At 43.0% G+C, this 22543-nt stretch overlaps 2 protein-coding genes across 2 annotated transcripts; both read right to left on the bottom strand.

Moving 5' to 3' along the window:
- Positions 1–500: 500 nt before the first annotated feature.
- LOC100286619 (Transcription cofactor vestigial-like protein 1) lies at positions 501–3510 on the bottom strand. The gene is given in 5 exon segments (NM_001146558.1): positions 501–1169; positions 1440–1488; positions 1752–1835; positions 1980–2191; positions 3239–3510. Coding segments are annotated over 3 exon segments (321 nt in total). The 5' UTR covers positions 2173–2191; positions 3239–3510; the 3' UTR covers positions 501–1169; positions 1440–1444.
- A 1184-nt stretch (positions 3511–4694) lies between these two features.
- Positions 4695–22146, bottom strand: LOC106611721 (uncharacterized). Its single transcript, XM_045723918.2, has 28 exons — positions 21997–22146; positions 17895–17977; positions 17075–17701; positions 16673–16770; positions 16505–16563; positions 16070–16124; positions 15755–15795; positions 15486–15634; positions 12900–13676; positions 12668–12757; positions 12400–12491; positions 12232–12299; positions 12088–12124; positions 11809–11834; positions 11195–11337; positions 10769–10898; positions 9775–9881; positions 9373–9577; positions 9055–9220; positions 8244–8393; positions 7622–7741; positions 7376–7528; positions 7148–7269; positions 6565–6833; positions 6147–6252; positions 5738–6024; positions 5508–5609; positions 4695–5398 (listed from the first exon to the last, which is right to left on the bottom strand). Exons 2-28 carry the CDS (start codon positions 17968–17970, stop codon positions 5205–5207), a joined length of 4449 nt encoding a protein of 1482 aa, XP_045579874.1. The 5' UTR covers positions 17971–17977; positions 21997–22146; the 3' UTR covers positions 4695–5204.
- Positions 22147–22543: the final 397 nt, after the last annotated feature.

The raw sequence follows: 22543 nt of genomic DNA on the forward strand, positions 1-22543 counted from the left end.
GTCGTTCCTCTCTTTTTTAGTGTCAATGGATAAAGAATTTCACAGTTATGTTTGACACATTTTAGCAAAGTACCATTCAAAAACATTTACAGGGCGGAAGATGCTTTGTCATGGCCACTTTGTTCTAACCAACATTTTAACAAAAATTCTCTGCCCAGTTCGGAGGGGAAAAAATATTTTATTTGTATTACTGAGTATAATCCACTATGCATCAATAAAATATCCACACATGAAAAATGAATGAGAAAACAAAATAACATTTTAATAGTCTAATATTCATTTCAAGTGACATTTTGTACATTTGGGACCTCTTCCCTCTATATGTTTTCAGCCATATGGTGGCAGTATGGTCACACTTGTTCTAAATGTCTCGAGGTCTGTTCCTGGGAGAGTAATGTACACTTTGCAGGCAAAAGATATTTAATCTAATCCAGATCAATCCAGATGTCCAGATATTTTTGCACTTCATTAAGATGTAACAGATACATTTTTTTATGTTTAATCCAAAGTCTTACAACTCATTTATTACAGTAAAAGAGGTTTGTGTCAATGCCTACAGTGCAATGTAGATTGCTGTTGAGCATACAAAATAGACAATCTCTGAATAACCTTTTTCATAAAACTCTCCATAAAACCCTTTCATTTCATGGCAATCATTTATAAGGATATCAACTGCATTTCATTCATTTGCTTTGAGCTAAACCTTATTAGCTGGTTCCATAACACAAATGAAAATCACATCAAAACCCCCTCCTTCCGAAGTCCACACATTGAAGGAAGCAACAGCTATTCATAACACCAGTATTTCAATAAATGTTTGAAATTGTTAAATTGTAAAAAAAAATATTACGTAGGAACTTGATGTAAGTATGTAATGTAAACTTTCTCCACAATCGAAACAGGCTATTTTTTATTTAACCCCCCCCCTTCGACTCGTTGAATTATAATCCGGTTTGCAAACAGGTTAGTCAGAAAGTGTTTTGTTTCTGAGAGGCCGTTCCAGCTGTTGCATTTCAAGGAACTGATATCCTTCCGAGAGTGGCTGTGGAGGAGGCCGGTTTGGCAGGAAATTGTCTGATTACTGGAGTGTTGCAGACTCTTCTCTCTCTTCCCTGCGCACTGACACTTAATTTAATACCAATACAGGTCCTTTTTCTCCAGAACTATTCCTGAAAGAGGGAAGAATAGGTGATGAATAACTCAAAACAGACCTTTTGAAAACCAACCAAACAATCAAATGATATGAAGTTGACAAAAAGCACTGAAGCACAGGTACTGTGAAACCTCCCTAATCTTCACAACACCAATGAATTTTGGATGGTAGATTTATCTGACAGTGATATAGGCTACAGTTCACTATCTAATCTATGTGTAAGAGAGAAGTCTTCCTCTTCCTACACATGAATAGTGATAAGGGATCTGTGTTGAGGCAGCCATACCTGAGTCAGGGTTTATGGGTTCTCTGAAGACCGGGTGACCCGTCCAGCTAGGGAAAAGCTCTGGTTTGGAGCCCGAGACCATGTCTGCAGCCACCTCTGACCGGTCACTGTGGAGGAGATTGAGCAGGGAGTTGGTGTAATGCTGTCCAGTGGCCCCCAGGCCCTCAGGGGACATAGCATGGGGATAGGCCATGGCGGGCAGGCCCAGACCACCATGTTGCCTGGAGGCGAAGGCCCAGGGGCTGGGGTTCTCGTCTGGGGAGTCGAGGGCAAGGGGGTGGCTGGAGCTGGACTCCTTGGTGTTGCTCAGCTGAAGGGAACCAGAGACAGGGGCAAAGTGGCCTTCAGACCAGGACGGGGTTGAGACACCCCACCGACAAGACGTTAAGTCAGACTCTGAAACAGATTGAGAAAAAGTATCTCGAATTTTATTTAATTGTGTACATTTTACATGTCAGTGAACACCTGTTTTCTTGTTCGGTGCACACAGCATCAGGATGATAAACTTAATTGCACAGTATGAGATATGAGTCTACTCACCAGATTTGACAGCTTTGCGGCTCTTTTTGCCCTTCCCGCCGTGGGCCTTGTTCTTGCCAGCCTTGCCGAGGGCACGGGTGAAGTGTTGGTCCACCATGCTACCAATGTCACCCTGGAAGTAGGTGAAGATGACTCTATCGGACTGCACCTCTGTCTTTACAACTTCCTGGGGGCTACCTGAACGAACTGCCATCGCTGACTCAACTCAGATCCTGGTGGAACATAGTAGAGTACAGTGGAGGCTGCTGAGGGGAGGATGGCTCATAATAATGGCCGTAACGGAGCATATGGAATGGCATCAAACGCATGGAAACCATTTGTTTGATGTATTTGATACCATTTCGCTCCAGCCTTTACCAACGAGCCCGTCCTACCCAATTAAGGTGTCACCAACCTCCTGTGGTAGAGTACAATAGTTGGAAGGTAGAGAACATTGATATTGTGAATAGCAAATCCATCTGTAGGCTAGGCTACTCATACAGCATGTGATTGTTTCATTCATTGGAATTATGCCGTTTGTAAGTCTATCATTTAGGATATGGATTTAATTTGCTTTGCTTTATCTTGGCCAGGTCGCAGTTGTAAATGAGAACTTGTTCTCAACTAGCTTACCTGGTTAAATAAAGTTGAAATATTTTTGTTATTTTTTTATAACTCTCTTGGTTTGGATTGGATTTCCTGACTTGGATGGATACTGTAGCATCCAGAGGAATTAACAGATCATCTCGCCATGAAGTAGTCAAATAGTTATTTTTTATTTTGTTTTAATCAAAAAAAGGAAAGTTCTGGTGAGCTTATTTGATTCAGCAACATTTTGAAAAATCCCCATCACCCGTGTATGTAGGACCATAATAGAATGGGCAGGATAAGCTTTCCAAAACGTGACTGAAATGACATCTTTTAAATGCAGATATCTGTTATTTGAAAACAATGTCTGCTTGTCAATACACACATTATAGGTACAAAGTAAATCAATGCTTATTGCTGTCCACATGTCACAAGCTACATACCTTTTATCACAACTTTGTGATAAAAATCTGTCTAACTTTGATTCAGTTAAATTGTATCAACAACCATATAATATTGAATGAAAAAGTTCCTAAGTGACATTAATCAGAGAATAATAATTACACCATAAATGGTTATGGTGAATTATAATAATCAGACTTGTATCTGCAAATATTGTTAAAACCATATATTACATTGACAGTATTCTTAGATTATATCAGAAGAAAGGAATACATGACATGTACTCTTACCTGAGCAGGTGAGCTCCTCTGACCAAGGACCAAGTTCCTGGTTTGATTGGTTGAAGGAACCTTTGCTGTTGTTGCCTACATGCAATTGACAAAAATGAGTCAAAATATCATTCCTTTGACAACAGCACTGGCATTCTTCAAATGCTGCTGATATAACACAACCTTTGAAGATCGTCGTGCTCTCTCAAGTTCCCAGATTGACGGAGTAAACATCAAACTCTCCACTTATTGGAGTCAGACAACCTGCCTCCATTCAACACATCCAGCGCTCCAGCTGCCTGCTGTGCAGTAGACGTCGGGAGGGCGGGTGTGACGCGCTATAAACTTGGTATGATGAGAATGTAACTCAACAAGTTCCTCCACACACTTGCAGCACCTTAGAAAAGCATTCCTTAGTGAACTGCACTGCCAAAAACTTATGTTCACGTTTAGAAAATAGTTTATGGGAACACATTCTATATGGGAAGGGTTTGTCGGTTAGAAAGTTTGGAAATATCTACAGTTTGATATGGGAAGGGTTAAAATAAGTAATAGCATGGTTATAGAATAGCTATTGCTTTGTGATATTTACATTATCATACTTTCTGTGCACTGTGCAAGTAATAATCCTAATGTCAATCTAAAACAAGCATTGTATGCTCAGTATAGATGTTTTCCTATGGGCAGAATGCAGACAGCTGAGCATTTTCAGACAGTAACGTAATTGCAATAATGCAATAAATAAATATTTTATATTAGACTTGAAATTCTTATTTGAAACAGCTCTCTTTAGAAAACGAGAGCAGTATTCCATATTTGTACAGAGAACCACAATGAAAATCACAGCCACCCATGAAGATGTGATGCAGACATCTTTTCACTAGTCAACACAAGGACAAATCAAATCAAATGTATTTATATAGCCCTTCTTACATCAGCTGATATCTCAAAGTGCTGTACAGAAACCCAGCCTAAAACCCCAAACAGCAAGCAATGCAGGTGTAGAACACATTGTAGACACATTGCCTTGTAACCATACAGCTAAAACAACATGAGATGTTATGCTGTCATATGCTTGACACAGACCCTCATTGTCAGATGTGTTGAACATTCCATTGAAATGTCCCCAAGTTTACATTCGGCACCTTTTGAATGAACCACATAGCCTTATCTTTCTGTCAAAATACAAGGGTGGGAAGAGCGCTATTCATAAGGTGTATTTGAGACGGAGAAATGGAGAAAAGACTGAAAGTGAAAGATTCTCCCCTATGCTAAACAAACCACATTCATCGACCTTCAAGTCTTTTAGAGATGGCGGTAAACATAATGTGTTTCATTAAATGTCATGGGTTGTTTCCTGTTAAAATGGTCAGAGACAAAGCCCAACGGAATGCCTACATTACGAGGCTTTGAAAATATATGTTTCTATGAAGTCAAGAAAGGTTTTGAAGTGTCGTTGACTCTTGAAACTTCAAGGTTTTCATTCCTCTTCTTTATTTGCAAACCTTTTTAATTCAACATTATGAAAAGATAAACAGAAACACATTATGGAGAAGAGAAATGCAATTTACCAAACAGAATGCACAAGGTACCAACATATTGATCATTTACTACAACAATAGTCCACTTACAATACACATCATTCATAGAGTTTGTGTCCTTTAATGCACAGAACAGGCTAACACTTACACCTAGATTCTGTTTATCTCCTGGGGAAGTTGAGACCCGCACTGCAGAGAGACATACGACAGTACAATTCAGAATGGACTGAACTCGGGTGTCTGCTATGATGTCCTGAGCTCAATCTTTTCCCATTGTTTCAGGTGAAGGATGTTATAGCACATGTTGTGTAAATGTCAGTGTCCCTGTGCTGTGAGCCATGCTAGTCCACCTAGTGGAGCTAGGCTAGGTCCCCTGGTGGAGCTAGACTAGGCATCCTGGTGGAGCTAGGCTAGGCCCCCTGGTGGAGCTAGGCTCCCTGGTGGAGCTAGACTAGGCCCCATGGTTGAGCTACAGTAGACTCGGCCCCCTGTTGGTAGGGTGTGCCAGAGCTACAGCTAGCTGTAGTGGAGTCATCAGAGATCTTCCTAGAGGAGGTGTTGACAGACTTGACAGATGGAGAGCGGTGCACCAGCTGGTTCTGCTTGGCCTTGCTGCCCATCGTCATGGAGCGGCTCCAATCTAAACCGGGTCAAAGGTAAAAATGAAGTAACTTCAGGAACACTCTATGAACCATATTTACATTTGAGTCATTTAGCAGACAAACTGCTTGGAGGTCCCTGGACTGTACCTGAGTAGTCATTGAGCCTGAATCGGCCACAGCACAAATGGATCCTCCACTGCTTCCTCACATTCTCTTTCATCAGGCAGTAGAAGACAAAGATAAAGAACCCTGAAACATAGCCAGAGAGGAGATAATGGGGCTTCTCTCTCTCTCTCTCTCTCTCTCTCTCTCTCTCTCTCTCTCTCTCTCTCTCATACCTTCTTGTACAATAGACACAATTATATTGGTCCCCTTACCTTGCAGACTGTTGAGGACAGAGAAGAGGTAGAGCATAGGGACCCTGGCTGGTCCCCAGGTAAAGAAGGCTATTGGCCAGGTGAGACCCAACAGGATGGTGAGACTGGCCACCGCTCTCAAATCATGCATGGCACAGCGCTTGTTTCCTGTTGCTGCAGGCTTATTGGTCTGCATGTGGCGGATTTGGACCAGAACCACAATGAACACGACCACGTTAAAAACCAGGACCAGCAGCACGAACGACACGACCGTGATGTAGAAGAAAACATAACTCTGTATCCAACAGCTGAGAAAGGGAGTGGGAGAGAGAGAGAGATGATTAATAACATGGATGTGATGAACTGCCACACACCCCTATCAATAACCTGTATCAGTAACACTGGTCAACTGGCCGTGCAGCACACTCACAATGGCTCAGGGCCCTGTAGAGAGTCAAGGGAGGCCTCAGATAGAACACTGCCATAGGCATCCTTCTCTATGGCCAGGACCAGGCTGACAATCACCAGAGGAATGCCTGTGTGGAGACAGAGAACTTTACCTCTTCATTCTATTCCCTCATCAAACATGGTCAGCTAATCCGTTAGATCAGGGCCTGTGTAAACGTTTCAAACACTGACTACAATACAAAAGCGTCGAAAAGGAAAGTAAATCACTGTCGTTTACCTTGAATTGATTGATCTTTTTTATTTTCTCGACTCAAGGCTCTCAACACATATTTCAATGTTATTCCGATACAAGCAAATAAAAAAAGATAATTGTAGTCATACAATTCTTACTCTAAAAGATTTTAATACAAGTGTCCTTATTTTGCTTCAGACTGCCTTACCCCAGCCGAGGGCGCAGAACTTGTGGATGTAGAGGGGGACATAGACGTTGAAGACCTTGACCAGAGCGAAGTACATGTGGACGGCCTCCAGGCCCATCCAGGTGAATGAGGCTAACAGGAAGTAGTGCAGCGTGGCTGCCGTGCTGATGCAGAGACCGTAGCTGCCGAAGGAGGACAGCCAGGAGTCCAGCAGGAAGACTAGGTTCAGGCCCAGCAGAGCCACAGAAAGGTTGATGAGGATCTTAGATGGGTAGTCGCTACGCAGCTTCCTGTGACGGAGTGGAAGAGAGAGAGAGAGAGAGAGAGAGAGAGAGAGAGAGAGAGAGAGAGACAGAGAGAAAAAAATATATTGGGAGATGAATGGAAAGAGGGTGAGAATGAGAAGAATAGTGTGAGTGGCAGATGAAGCACAGGAGGAAATAAGCCAATGGCACAGAGAGAAAGGAGGAGAGATGGAGAATGTGATGTGAAAGGCTACAGAAAAGTAGAGAACATAGTGTGAAGTAATATCACCAAATAGTCTGCCCTGTCTGTCCCATCCATGAATCTGCCTCCTTGACTATCTGTCCTGGTGCTGACTTACTCAAAGACCACGTAGGTGAGCAGGCTGATGCCCAGGAAAATGGAGGACACACCACAGCCCAGGTAAGAGATGACCGTCAGGATCTCCTGGTCAGCCTCATTGATAGGAGTCCTGGACACATCCTGTAGGACACCACAGAGGTCAAAGGTCAATAGGAGCCTCATTTCAGTCCAGATGCAGTGCACTAATGTCTTTTGTTTCCCTCAGTCGACAACAAAGGTGACTCACCAGGAGCACGCCGAAATGGGTCAGGTGGTAGCATTGGCAGGTGGTCTGATAAGCGGAGATACTTGGAAGTGTCTCACACCCGTTGCTGTCCCATCCACCGCTCCCATTGTTCTTCTGGAAGTCCCAGTACACACACTCCACCTTGTCGTTTTTCTGTTGGGGAAGCAAAGGGTGCAGCTAGTCAGGCTCTAAAGCAGAAACATCACTACGTTCAGTGGTAAGATGAAGCTATTTTTCATTCCTCACCTCTTTAGGCTTGAGGTGACGAAGTGTCACCACCACGGGATCCCTAAGGTTGCTGACATTGCTGTTGTTGACACTGGCAGACACCACATAACTATTCAGCGTCCAGTTGGTTGCTGGGTCCTGTGAATGATCATAAAACTTTAACACTGAACTACTGTACATTTGCTGCAAACTTTCCTTTGAAATAAGTAAACCATCCTTCCATAGTTTCCTGCAGTGAAGTGACCACATCGCCCTCTAGTGGACTCATGGGTGGAACGTTATTAATATTGTTCATCATTTCCAAAATGGCTTTACAAAACCTGCTGTTTCTACATCAAACGTTTTTTTAAATATATATTTCAGTTTTCTGTTATATGTATATTAAGTGTAATATTGGGATGCAAACTCAAAATGTAATACATTTCAACTCTATATCTGACACGGTACAGGTGTCTTCTTTGTTTAAGCCATAACCATGTGTGTGAGGTGGATACTTTTGTTTCAAAGTAGATTTATTTAAGACTACCAAGAAACACTGATTTAGCCCACTGAAGTAAAAGGTTATTAATGAATAATTAACCAAAATTCATGATGCACCTCATACGTTGTTTACGACATCAAGCCATTCTTAACCAGGTACCTTGAAAAGCTCCTGTATGCCATAGAAGTGGAACTGAACTCTCTTGTTTTTGTTTCCCTGGGAGAAGAAGTTGTGAAGGGACTGCGGAAGGGAGATGGACGCGACTGTGCCATCACAAGGCCGACTCAAGAATGCCTGGTTGACAAAGATCTATAAAAGAAAGTGGTGTACAAATAATCAAAACGCATGTACAATGATTTCTTCAATTGGACAAATATAACTACATTTCATCATGGAACTAAAGATCCTTGTTCATTGCACCACAATGAAAACAATGGACACGTGTTGGAATAAACAATGTTCTTGTAAAGCAATGTCCTTGTTTCTGTAAAATGTCATAATTTCATTACTATTTGCTGTTTCAGCACAGTTGAAAGTAATGCTACAGATGTAGGATCTTAATTTGATCACCCTGTTGCAGGAGAGCTTTTCTGCAATGCAGAAAATGTAAAACTTGTAATGTCTACATAATAATTCACATTTGCTGTTAAGCAGGATTATTTATATTTTTCATTTTCCATATAACATCTACATGTGTCATACATTTCTCTGTTCACTTAAGGACATGTCCTCTTTTAGATGGAATGAAAACAGTCCAGTTAATCATGTCATTTATTTTTGGTAAGGAAGGGCTCAGCATATCACAGGGAGCAAAAAAGAACAGGACATTTATATTGACATATTGACAGAACAGTTATTTGGTTGCACTGCTGGAGCATGGACACTGTAACTCTGAGTTGTGATAATCACTGTTTGCCAGTCAAATCCAGAATGTGCTTGACCAGACAATAGGGTCATATTACAATTTTACCTCTGGAACAAGGCCCGTCAAAAACGAGGAGACACCAAACGTGAGGCCCTGAAACTGTTCGGGATCTACGTTGATCATGGAAAGGGCCAGGGAAGGGACGGTCACATTTAGTGACTCCTCAGGGAAATACATCTGGTCCCCAATGCTGTCTGTGATACCCAGTATTCTGTTGGGAACATGTTGGAAAATGTGAGTGACAGATTTGTCATAAAGAACAGCAGGGGAGGAGGAAAATACACAGGTGACACCAGAAAATTAGGAGAAATTACATGAAATCTTGCAACCATATTCCCTCTCCCCGTTGCCCCTTCCCCTTACTCGTTGGCGACTGCTGACAGGTCAGAATTGGACACCAGGATTTTAGCGATGATGTTGACAATATCCCCGCCGAGCTGAGTGGTCACCGTGCTGACCCACAGAACCTCATCCAGCTTCTGGACCACGGTGGCCAGCTGGGAGTCACTCAGGTCCCCCTCGTCACCCAGGAGGTTCTCAATCATGTCCACCACATCTGCTGAGTTGTCTGGGAGGAAAGGACACAAAGTCCAATGTTATGTAACACACTGCACTTTGGAATATTTCAATATAATACTACTGAAAAACACAGGGGAAGAGGCTAGGGAAGAGCATGCATGCCATAGCTACAGTACAATACATTACAAATGACTGTTATTTCACCAAAACCTAGTGACTGGTATTTAGAGTGCACAAGGCACTTACTTGCTGTGACGGTGACTTTATCCAGATCAGAGATGGTGATTACCGGCTTGCATGCCTTCAGGTTTGGCTTAGCCCATTTGGCTTTCTCAGTCACTCCATCTAACTCACTAAAGGGAAGAAGGGGGAAAGGAGAAAAAAGAGATGAAGGTGAAATGAGCAGAAGACGAGAGGACCAGTCTCGGCTTGTTCTGATCTGTAGTCAATAACCAATTTGTTACTATTTTGCATAATTGCACACCTCTTTTTACGATGATCAAAATCAAAGATCTTGTATATTGACATTTCAGGGAGGTAGGGTGGACTACGGAGGCATCATGGGAAACGTAAGTCAAAGGGATTTCTTTCAATTATAGGTGAGGATCCTTTTCTTTCCCTTCAATGTTTACTTCCTGCAGTAAACCTTCCCCTGGTAGGCTTAATAAACATTGACATAATGTATCACTGCTTGCATAATACACGCTAGGACAATGTTTCACTCTGACACCAGAGGCGTTCTGTCCACCCAATTCCATTGAAGGAAATGGATTCTTGCTTGATTGCTCGCCCTGAGAGATCCACCAGTGTCATCTCTGTGACTGAGTGATTGTGTGCACATAGGTAAGCGCGTGTGTGACAGGGTTGCACTGTGTCTAGAAGACATTTGAAGGATCTCTTCGCTGAGCCGTCTCTATGGCAACAGGTGATTTTACCCATAGAAATATGATTTTTCCCTCTGACCGTAGTCACAGCTCTGGTATTGAACAGGTTAAAAGACATATTCTGAATCCTCAGAAAGACGTATAGTGCTAAGATGATTCAGCAAGAAACTGTTTGTTTGAATAAAGCTAACAAGATCTACCGTACCATGGAATATAAAGCACATCATTTTACTTCACAGTATCTACTATATAAACCACCATTTATGGTACTCCCACCATCATCACTACAGCCATGAGATTTTCCGACCCCAATTAACAAGCATTATTGCAAATGTAATGTTAGCTGGGCCTTTCACCATTTCCTGGAAGCCCTTGATCCACGGTTCTTCTCACAGATCATAGTTTTTGTCATCTGGACCTCTGTGATTGGCCATTTATACACGCCCCAGAAACTCTCGTGGGTGTCCTTAGGACAGCTCCCAGGATCTGGAGAGGGGAAAATAGGTTAATAAGTCAGGCACGTTCTGTCCTCCTTTCTCTCTTTCTTTCTTTCTTTCTTTCTTTCTTTCTTTCTTTCTTTCTTTCTTTCTTTCTTTCTTTCTTTCTTTCTTTCTTTCTTTCTTTCTTTCTTTCTTTCTTTCTTCCATGCCTCCCTCCTGAAAGTATGATCTGAGAAAGTATGATTGGTGACAGAAGTTGGGTGGACACCATTCATTCACTCTAATATAGATCAGAAAATCGAATACAGATGGAGGAAAGGTCAAAGGTCAGCCATACTGTACCTATATGTGAAACGTGGACATCTCTGCGGTCAACCTGGATCTCTTCATCAACATGGTTCCCGGACAGAAGGTCAGTGATGAGTGTTTGAGTGGTCGTGACGTTACGTGCATCAGCATCCTCAACCTGGAAGGTACATCTAAACCTACAGACAAAATGTAGGATGAAAACCCAAAACCAACCTGACAACCAACCTGGGGCAGCAGGTAGCCTAGTGGTTAGAGTGTTGGGCCAGTAACCGAAAGTTTGCTGGATCGAATCCTGAGCTGACAAGATAAACATCTGTCGTTCAGCCTCTGAACAAGGCAGTTAGCCCACTGTTCCCTGGTAGACTGTCATTATAAATAAGAGTTTGTACTTATCTGACTTGCCAGGTTAAATAAAAGGTACATTTAAAAAAACAGATTCAGTAAAAAAAATGGTTACTGAAATGTCGAAAGTATACTAAAACAAGTTGGGGAAAAAACAAAACATGTTGGTATCAAGTCTACATAACAAAATGGCAACTGTTTTTTGCCTTTAAAAAAAAATCTCTTTCCTTTAAAAATAAATCTCTTACCTTTTTTATCATCTCTTACCTTCTTTATCATCTCTTACCTTCTTTATCATCTCTTACCTTTTCTCATGTCTCAGCTCAGCAGTCTAACAGAGAAGACACCACAATGAAATATGCACTATACATCTTACTTAACCAAACACAATTCATGGCTAGTGGGCAGTAAATTGTTTCCTCATATTGAAAGCCATATACTTACAGTGTGGTAATAAAGATTATGCTCATTAATTTTCGCAATAGTATAACTGGTTCCTTACTGCTGCGATTATGATTAAATGCAGTTACACCCTAAATCAATTTCCATTGTTGATACAATATATTTTTTTAAAACAGCCTCACCATCTCCAGTTCTTGAATCTTTTTATGATCGTTGACTCTACAACAAAAACACATGGAACAAGCCCCCGTTAAAAGGCACACCTCAGGGTCTTGTTCTTCTTATGCTACACAACATGTCATAATGTAGGTAATGCCAGGACTTACTTATAAGTCGAGGTTAAAATATTGATGTTAAATACGTTCATCTTGACTTGCCCAAGCTTTCTCTGAACCTGTAACCCAGAGACGCCATGTCGACTGTTAGGCTGAAGAGAATGTTATTATACGTTTATCATCCTCCAGTGCCGATGCTGTTGTTGTAGTGTATCTTACCCACTGCTGAATGGTCTCCCCTGGGTCGTTGGCAGTTACAGTAGTTGTCATATTCAGTTTCATATTAACTCTGTAGAAGGTGGATGTAATGCCTAATAACAGCATAACAGTGGAAATGATTGTACATTTGAACAGCCTTCATCTCTCAACCTAGGTCTTACACCTATGGAAAATAAACTTATTTCAGAGCCACTGATATTTTTCTATGAAAATGAAGCTTATTTGTAGCGTTAGCAGACAGGTAATCAAATGTGTCATATTGGCTGACCTGGTTTTATTGAGCTGAAGTCTAAAGATTCTCTGGTTGTAGACAGGCCCGTGGGATTTGCAGGCACTCCAATGGATGGTTGCTGTGTCTCTGTAAGAGTGCCAGGGTCGACAGACAAGAAAGGAACCAGCTTCTTTAGAATAGATTGGTGAAAATGTAATGGAAGCCAATTTCAGGTCCTCCTTAGTGCATAGCAGTTCAGCATTTCTATTTTATGAAAGAATTGTGTCACCTGATGCAGTGGTTCTGGTTGGTGAGCCAGTAGTAGTTCTGGTTGGTGAGCCAGCAGTGGTGCTGGTTGGTGCGCCAGCAGTGGTGCTGGTTGGTGAGCCAGCAGTGGTGCTAGTTGGTGAGCCAGCAGTGGTTCTGGTTGGTGAGCCAGTAGTGGTTCTGGTTGGTGAGCCAGCAGTGGTTCTGGTTGGTGAACCAGCAGTGGTTCTGGTTGGTGAGCCAGCAGTGGTGCTGGTTGGTGAGCCAGCAGTGGTTCTGGTTGGTGAGCCAGTAGTAGTTCTGGTTGGTGAACCAGCAGTGGTTCTATTTGGTGAGCCAGCAGTGGTGCTGGTTGGTGAGCCAGCAGTGGTGCTGGTTGGTGAGCCAGCAGTGGTTCTGGTTGGTGGGCCAGCAGTGGTTCTGGTTGGTGAGCCAGCAGTGGTTCTGGTTGGTGAACCAGCAGTGGTGCTGGTTGGTGAGCCAGTAGTAGTTCTAGTTGATGAGCCAGTAGTAGTTCTGGTTGATGAGCCAGCAGTGGCTCTGGTTGGTGAGCCAGCAGTGGTGCTGGTTGGTGAGCCAGCAGTGGTGCTGGTTGGTGAGCCAGTAGTAGTTCTGGTTGATGAGCCAGCAGTGGTTCTGGTTGGTGAGCCAGCAGTGGTGCTGGTTGGTGCGTCAGCAGTGGTGCTGGTTGGTGCGCCAGCAGTGGTGCTGGTTGGTGAGCCAGCAGTGGTTCTGGTTGGTGAGCCAGCAGTGGTGTTGGTGTCAGTGGGAGGAGAAGCTGTTACGTTGGGGAAAGCCCCTGTGAGGAATGAGCAAGATATTACACAATGGTGTGCATAACAGCGTGCAAAAATGTGAATGTGCAATCCATTTGCATCCATGTGCATGTGTGGGCATGCTATTTGTATGTGTATATGTGAATATGTACAGTACCAGTAAAAGGTTTGGACACACCTACTCATTCAAGGGTTTTTCTTCTTTTTTTGTACTATTTTCTACATTGTAGAATAACAGTGAATACATCAAAACTATGACATAACACATATGGAATCATAGAGTAACCAAAAAAGTGTTAAACAAATCAAAATATATTTTAGATTCTTCAAAGTAGCCCCCCTTTGCCTTGATGACAGCTTTGCACACTCTTGAGCTTTCTCTCAACAAGCTTCATGAGGTAGTCACCTGGAATGCATTTCAATTAACAGGTGTGCCTTGTTAAAAGTGAATTTGTGGAATTTCTTTCCTTATTAATGCATTTGAGCCAATCAGTTGCATTGTGACAAGGTAAGGGTGGTATACAGAAGATAGCCCTATTTGGTAAAATACCAAATCCATATTATGCCAAGAACAGCTCAAATAAGCAAAGAGAAACGATAGTCCATCATTACTTTAAGACATGAAGGTCAGTCAATACAGAGCATTTCAAGAACTTTGAAAGTTTCTTCAAGTGCAGTCTCAAAAGCCATCAAGCTCTATGATGAAACTGGATCTCATGAGGACCGCCACAGGACAGGAAGACCCATAGTTACCTCTGTTGCAGAGGATACGTTCATTACAGTTACCAGCCTCAGAAATTCCAGCCCAAAGAAATACTTCACAGAGTTCAAGTAACAGACACATCTCAACATCAACTGTTCAGAGGGGACTGCTTGAATCAAAAATTTCAAAGAAACCACTATTAAAGGACACCAATAAGCAGAAGAGACTTGCTTGAGCCAAGAAGCATGAACAATGGACATTAGACTGGTGGAAATCTGTCTTTTGGTCTGATGAGTTCAAATGTGAGATTTTTGGTTCCAACCGCCATGTTTTTGTGAGACACAGAGTAGGTGAACGGATGATCTCCGCATGTGTGGTTCCCACCGTGAAGCATGGAGGAGGAGGTGTGTTGGAGCGGGGGTGCTTTGCTTTATTTAGAATTCAAGGCACACTTAACCAGCATGGCTACCACAGCATTCTGAAGCGACACAACATCCCATCTGGTTTGCGCTTAGTGGGACTATCATTTGTTTTTCAACAGGACAATGACCCAACACACCTCCAGGCTATGTAGGGGCTATTTGACCAAGAAGGAGAGTGATGGAGTGCTGTATCAGATGACCTGGCCTCCACAATCACCCAACCTCAACCCAATTGATATGGTTTGGGATGAGTTAGACCGCAGAGTGAAGGATAAGCAGCCAACAATTGCTCAGCATATGTGGGAACTGCTTCAAGACTGTTGGAAAAGCATTGCAGGTGAAGCTGGTTTAGAGAATGCCAAGAGTGTGCAAAGCTGTCATCAAGGCAAAGGGTGGCTACTTTGAAGAATCTCAAATATAAAATATATTTTGATTTGTTCAACACTTTTTTGGTTACTACATCATTCCATGTGTGTTTTTCATAGTTTTGATGTCATCACTACTATTCTACATGTATAAAATATAAAATAGTAAAAATAAATTGAATGGCTAGGTGTGTCCAAACTTTTGACTGGTACTGTATGTGTGTATGTGTATGTGTGTGTGTGTGTGTGTGTGTGTGTGTGTGTGTGTGTGTGTGTGTGTGTGTGTGTGTGTGTGTGTGTGTGTGTGTGTGTGTGTGTGTGTGTGTGTGTGTGTGTACCCACCTATGGGGCGTACACTGAGTCTGCTGGGGTCTGCAATTATGGTGACTTGACCAGAGGTGAAGGCTAGACTCAGCTTTCCAAAGATCTCATTCTGGGCAACTCCAACATCAGTCTCAGGACTAACACTCACATAGACCAGACAGCTGACACTACGGAGAGAGACACTACAGTGAAGCAACAACATCAGACTAGAAACTATAATGTCCATTATACATCCTCATGCTGGCATACTATTGACTTTTTAGATGACTTATGCATTCTCCTCGTACCACTTGTCAGAAGTTGAGTTGAACTCCATTTTTCTTGATTCCTGGAAACAAACACATATTTATGATTTTAGTTCTAACTTGTAAGGTCTCTTAATTACAATTCTCCTACTTGTTCATGAGTTTACCTTTCCCCTCGTCTGTGACCTGACAAAAGGGTTTACAATGAAAGCCTGTCTGCTAGTTTCCTGCCTGTCCTGTTGAATAACAACGTTATCTGGAGTCCTTCAGCGCTGTCCCTATCAGCACGGTGCGTCTCTGAGGATATTGCAATCCTCATTATAGAAAATCAAAATGAGGCACTGGATAGTGACGTACCTGAGCTTTCTCTGTGTCTCGCACACTAGGATTATAGCCCACTTGACAGATCTGGCTGTGTGGGAACACAGATAACACTAGAGATTAGGCTAAGGGACATGTATCCACACAGTGTTCATTTCAATGTTCTAGGTTGCTTCAACACACACAAACACACATCATCTATACTCACGCAAGATGTGATGTATGTTAAAATAACAATTGCATCCAACCGACTGTTGAAAGTCTAGACAGTGTTCTTCTTCATGTTGGTTTCTCATATAGATATGGCTTCGCTATAGTACACGCACATACAAGCACCCACAAACATACACGCACACTTGCACACACATACGCACATACACACGCACACACATACAAAAACACCCCCCATTCAAGCAATGCTGTACATTATATTCCAATGGACAATTCCGTTCAATTGACACATGAAACTACCTTGGAGATGACACAAAGATGTCACGCACAGAAATGTTCCCAGGAAATATGGTCCCCAGCTGATGGAAAATGACAAAAGAGACAAATAGGGTTCATATTCAACTGGGATTGAATATCATGGCACCTTCATGTAATGGAAAAAGCAATCCTTTATCACATCCTTCTTACCCATTTGTGTATGATGTCCTCTGGGGAATTGACAGGCTTGTCAAGAGGGTGCCGTTGTGCTATGACGGCCCTCATTTTAATTTTGAACATTGACCATGCTGAGAAAGGTGACCGAGACAATCCAACCGGAGAAGACAGGGTATTAACCAGATATTCCATTATAGAAATCACATACAGATTTTCCTCACATTACCTACAGATGTTCCCTCAAACATTATATCAAGAGGATGAAATCTCCCTACTTACTCAAAGAATACATATTTTGTCACAATCCTTTTTACCCCTTTACTGTACATTTGTTCAGTGGGGCCCTTTGAATAGAATAGAATGGTGCCCAGGGCTGCCTTTCTCAATAGGACTCAAAATAGAATACAGTAGAAGACAATAAGTACGGAAGCTAACCACACTGGAGGCTAGTGTCATCTTCAGGTAGGCATCTCTGGTAGTCCCAGTCGCGGGTGTCCCAGCTCACCACGTTCCCATCAGCACAGCTATGGGCCCTCACCTCCTCAGCCATCTGCTCCCGCCCCCACATCCTGAACAGGCTGATGTCCCCCAGAAAGTTCTTCCCATCCTCAAACTCCATCACCCCATCTACTATGTTATGGGACACCCCCAGGGTCAGGGTGCCATTGTGGGCCAGTCGCCGGGACAGGCTGGCGTTAACGTGGGCGTCCAGGCGACTGCTCCCATTGATGTAGAGCCTGAGCCTCTCTGAGTTGCTGGACCAGGTGAGGCAGACGTTTTGCCAGTGTTCCAGGGGCAGGTCCTCTGGTACCGACCACTCCTGCCCAAACAGCCATGCCACCAGGAGCCCTCCCCGGCCTGCAAGACCCAGCTCTACCTGCCTTGCGCCAGGCGCCTTGTACACAAAGCCGGTCCACTCAGGCGTTGCGATCTTCCGGCACAGGTGCACACACACACTGAGCTCTTCCAGGGGGGGCATTACACACTCCTTACCCAGCTGCCACATACATGGACGGCCCAAGAACACCGCCTTCTTTCCCCACAGGCTGGGGCTCGGGGAGCCTGGCACAAACACAGAACCAACGTCACACACTGACATTGGACAAAACCTCCTCTAGTGGAGTTCAGTCTTCAGCCATAATGCATTCTATTGACACTACTTTTACACTATTGTTTATACAATTGCTTCATAATCACTTCATTAAATATTTGTATGTGACCAATACAATTTGATTTGATTTATTTATGGCCATACCAGAACATGGAAGACAGGTGGTTGCCAGTACCCACAAACACACGGTTATGAAACAGGGCCTCCTGGCAGAATCCATCACCAGTCTAAAACAAAAGAGGAATATCTCTCCATGTAAATATCATGTCAGAAAAGAGGAACAGTGAAGTCTATCTGCAAATAGAACCGTTATCAGACAAGAGTACAATATACAGTACCAGTCAAAAGTTTGGACACACCTACTCATTCAAGGGTTTTTCTTTATTTTACTATTTTCTACATTGTAGAATAATTGTGAAGACATCAAAACTATTAAATGGAATCATGTAGTAACCAAAAAAGTGTTAAACACATCAAAATATATTTTTGATTTTAGATTCTTCAATGTAGCCACCCTTTGCCTTGATGACAGCTTTGCACACTCTTGGCGTTCTCTCAACCAGCTTCACCTGGAACGCTTTTCCAACAGGCTGGCAACAGGCAAGGCAATCAAACAAGCTAAGCGTCAGTACAGAGACAAAGTGGAGTCGCAATTCAACAGCTCAGACACGAGAGGTATGTGGCAGGGTCTACAGTCAATCACGGACTACAAAAGAAAAACCAGCCCCGTCGCGGATCACAATGCCTTGCTCCCAGACAGACTAAACAAGTATTTTGCTCGCTTTGAGGACAATACAGTGCCACTAACACGGCCCGCTACCAAAACCTGCGGGATCTCCTTCACTGCAGCCAACGTGAGTAAAACATTTAAACGTGTTAACCCTCGCAAGGCTGCAGGCCCAGACGGCATCCCTAGCCGCGTCCTCAGAGCATGCTCAGACCAGCTGGCTGGTGTGTTTATGGACATATTCAATCAATCCTTATCCCAGTCTGCTGTCCCCACATGCTTCAAGAGAGCCACCATTGTTCCTGTTCCCAAGAAAGCTAAGGTAACTGAGCTAAATGACTACCACCCTGTAGCACTCACTTCCGTCATCATGAAGTGCTTTGAGAGACTAGTCAAGGACCATATCACCTCCACCCTACCTGACACCCTAGACCCACTCCAATTTGCTTACCGACCTAATAGGTCCACAGATGACGCAATCGCCATCACACTGCACACTGCCCTAACCCATCTGGACAAGAGGAATACCTATGTAAGAATGCTGTTCATCGATTACAGCTCAGCATTCAACACCATAGTACCCTCCAAACTCGTCATTAAGCTCGAGACCCTGGGTCTCAACCCCGCCCTGTGCAACTGGGTCCTGGACTTCCTGACGGGCCGCCCCCAGATGGTGAGGGTAGGAAACAACATCTCCATCCCGCTGATCCTCAACACTGGGTCCCCACAATGGTGCGTTCTCAGCCCTCTCCTGTACTCCCTGTTCACCCACGACTGCGTGGCCATGCACACCTTCAACTCAATCATCAAGTTTGCAGACGACACTACAGTGGTGGCTTGATTACCAACAACGACGAGACGGCCTACAGGGAGGAGGTGAGGGTCCTCGGAGTGTGGTGTCAGGAAAATAACCTCGCACTCAATGTCAACAAAACAAAAGAGATGATCCTGGACTTCAGGAAACAGCAGAGGGAGCAGCCCCCTATCTACATTGACGGGACAGTAGTGGAGAGGGTGGAGAGTTTTAAGTTCATTGGCGTACACATCATGGACAAACTGAAATGTCCAGCCACACAGACAGCATGGTGAAGAAGGCGCAGCAGGGCCTCTTCAACCTCAGGAGGCTGAAGAAATTCGGCTCGTCACCAAAACCACTCACAAACTTTTACAGATGCACAATCGAGAGCATCCTGTCGGGCTGTATCACCACCTGGTACGGCAGCTGCTCCGCCCATAACAGGAAGGCTCTCCAGAGGGTAGTGAGGTCTGCACAACGCATCACCGGGTGCAGTGTACACCGGGTACACTACCTGCCCTCCAGAACACCTACACCACCCGATGTCACAGGAAGGCCAAAAAGATCATCAAGGACAGCAACCACCCGAGCCACTGCCTGTTCACCCCGCTAACATCCAGAAGGCGAGGTCAGTACAGGTGCATCAAACCTGGAACTGAGAGACTGAAAAACAGCTTCTATCTCAAGGCCATCAGACTGTTAAACAGCCATCACTAACATTGAGTGGCTGCTGCCAACATACTGACTCAACTCCACCCACTTTAATAATGGGAAAATTGATGTAATCAATTTATCACTTGCCACTTTATATTATTTATATTAGATAATGTTTACATAACCTACATTATTCATCTCATATGTATATACTGTATGCCATACCATCTACTGCATCTTGCCATCTTGATGTAATTAGATGTATCACTGGCCACTTCAAACAATGCCACTTTATGTAATGTTTTCATAACCTACATTATTCATCTCATATGTATATACTGTACTCTATACCATCTACTGCATCTTGCCATCCTGATGTAATGTATCACTAGCCACTTTAAACAATGCCGCTTTATATGTTTTCATACCCTACAATACTCATCTCACATGTATATACTGTACTCCATACCATCGACTACATCTTGCCTATGCCGTTCGGCCATCACTCATTTATATATTTTTATGTACATATTCGTATTCATTCCTTTACACTTGTGTGTACAAGGTAGTTGTTGTGGAATTGGTAGATTACTTGTTAGATATTACTGCATGGTCGGAACTAGAAGCACAAGCATTTCGCTACACTTGCATTAACACCTGCTATCCATGTGTATGTGACAAATACATTTGATTTGATTTGAACAGTCTTGAAGGAGTTCCCACATATGCTGAGCACTTGTTGGCTGCTTTTCCTTCACTCTACGGTCCAACTCATCCCAAACCATCTCAATTGGGTTGAGGTTGGGTGATTGTGGAGGCCAGGTCATCTGATGCAGCACTCCATCACTCTCCTTCTTGGTCAAATAGCCCTTACACAACCTGGAGGTGTGTTGGGTCATTGTCCTGTTGAAAAACAAATTATAGCCTCACTAAGCGCAAACCAGATGGGATGGCGTATTGCTGCAGAATGTTGTGGTAGCCATGCTGGTTTAGTGTGCCTTGAAATCTAAATAAATCACAGACAGTGTCACCAGCAAAGCACTATCACACCACCCCCTCCATGATTCATGGTGGGAACCACAAATGCAGAGATCATCCGTTCACCTATTCTGTGTCTCACAAAGACATGGCGGTTGGAACCAAAATCTGAAAGTTGGACTCATCAGACCAAAGGACAGATTTCCACCGGTCTAATGTCCATTGGTTGTTTTTCTTGGCCCAAGCAAGTCTCTTCTTCTTATTGGTGTCCTTTAGTAGTGGTTTCTTTGTAGCAATTCGACCATGAAGGCCTGATTCATGCAGTCTCCTCTGAACAGTTGATGTTGAGATGTGTCTGTTACTTGAACTCTGTGAAGCATTTATTTGGGCTGCAATCTGAAGTGCAGTTAACTTTAATGAATGTATCCTCTGCAGCGGAGGTAACTCTGGGTCTTCCTTTCCTGTGGTGGTCCCCATGAGAACCAGTTCCATCATAGCACTTGATGGTTTTTGCGACTGCACTTGAAGAAACTTTTAAAGTTCTTGAAATGTTCCAGATTGACTGACCTTCATGTGTTTCTTCTTCTTCTATTATTCTTTATTCATTTTTTATTAACCCCTCCACCACCCCCCCTCTTCGGAGGACAAATATCTTTTAGTTTTTTTACAGCTTTTTTGCAACATATATGTATACAGTATATAGGTCAGTAATGATGGATTGTAGTTTCTCTTTGCTTATTTGAGATGTTCTTACCATGCTATGGACTTGGTCTTTTACCAAATAGGGCTATCTTCTGTATACCACCCTTACCTTGTGATTGGTTGAAACGCATTAAGAAGGAAAGAAATTCCACAAATGTACTTTTAACGAGGCACACCTGTTAATTGAAATGCATTCCAGGTGACTATCTTTTTTGGTTACTACATAATTCCATATGTGTTATTTCACAGTTTTGATGTCTTTACTGTTAATCTACAATGTAGAAAAATGGTAAATGGTAAAAATGGTAAAAAATAAAGAAAAACCCTGGAATGAGTAGGTGTGTCCAAACTTGACAGGTACTGTACATGCAAACAAAACTATGACTTACCTGTGTCATCCCCCAGTGCAAAAAGCAATGTCCTTCACCAGATAAAACAAGCAAATGAGAGTTGAATAAACTGTCTCTTACATGTCTATAACACCAAATGGAAGCTTAAGAGAAAAGGTTGACCTCCTGGGATAATAGTCTTTGTTGAATGAGGGAGACTATAATGTCTTTCTCTATGAGAAGAGCTCCACGCCCTCTCCTTTTGTGTCCTGGCTTACTTATTAATCAGACACAGAGCAGTAAACATAACTAAGGCAACGGAGGGCAGATTGACCATGATATCTACAACTTTAGTTCGTCAAATATGGAAATATGTATATACAATATCTACCCAACTTATAATTCTACTCAATGTATGTGAAAGGCTTTGGGTGAGTGGTTTTGGGTGATTTACTTGGTCTTGTCACTATATTCTGACTATAACACATGTTCCTGTTGATTGGTATGGAGCTAACTGACAGACATGTCCAAAGAATCAGTAAGGAGTGTTGGGAAACTGACTGGTGCCTTGACATCTTAAACAATGTGTGTTTCTAATCCTGGGTGC

Source organism: Salmo salar, chromosome 09, assembly GCF_965601325.2.
Source record: "Salmo salar chromosome 09, fSalSal1, whole genome shotgun sequence".
Taxonomy (NCBI): Eukaryota; Metazoa; Chordata; class Actinopteri; order Salmoniformes; family Salmonidae; genus Salmo; species Salmo salar.

Excerpts from the sequence above, each read along its gene's own strand:
- LOC106611721 (XM_045723918.2), bottom strand. The coding sequence starts at position 17,970 with ATGGATTCTGCCAGGAGGCCCTGTTTCATAACCGTGTGTTTGTGGGTA. Across the intron at positions 9,882-10,768 it reads TCAAGGGCTTCCAGGAAATG|TGAGTTAGATGGAGTGACTG; the intron begins GTGAAAGGCCCA and ends TCTTCCCTTTAG. Across the intron at positions 7,529-7,621 it reads GTCACCTCAAGCCTAAAGAG|AAAAACGACAAGGTGGAGTG; the intron begins GTGAGGAATGAA and ends CTTCCCCAACAG.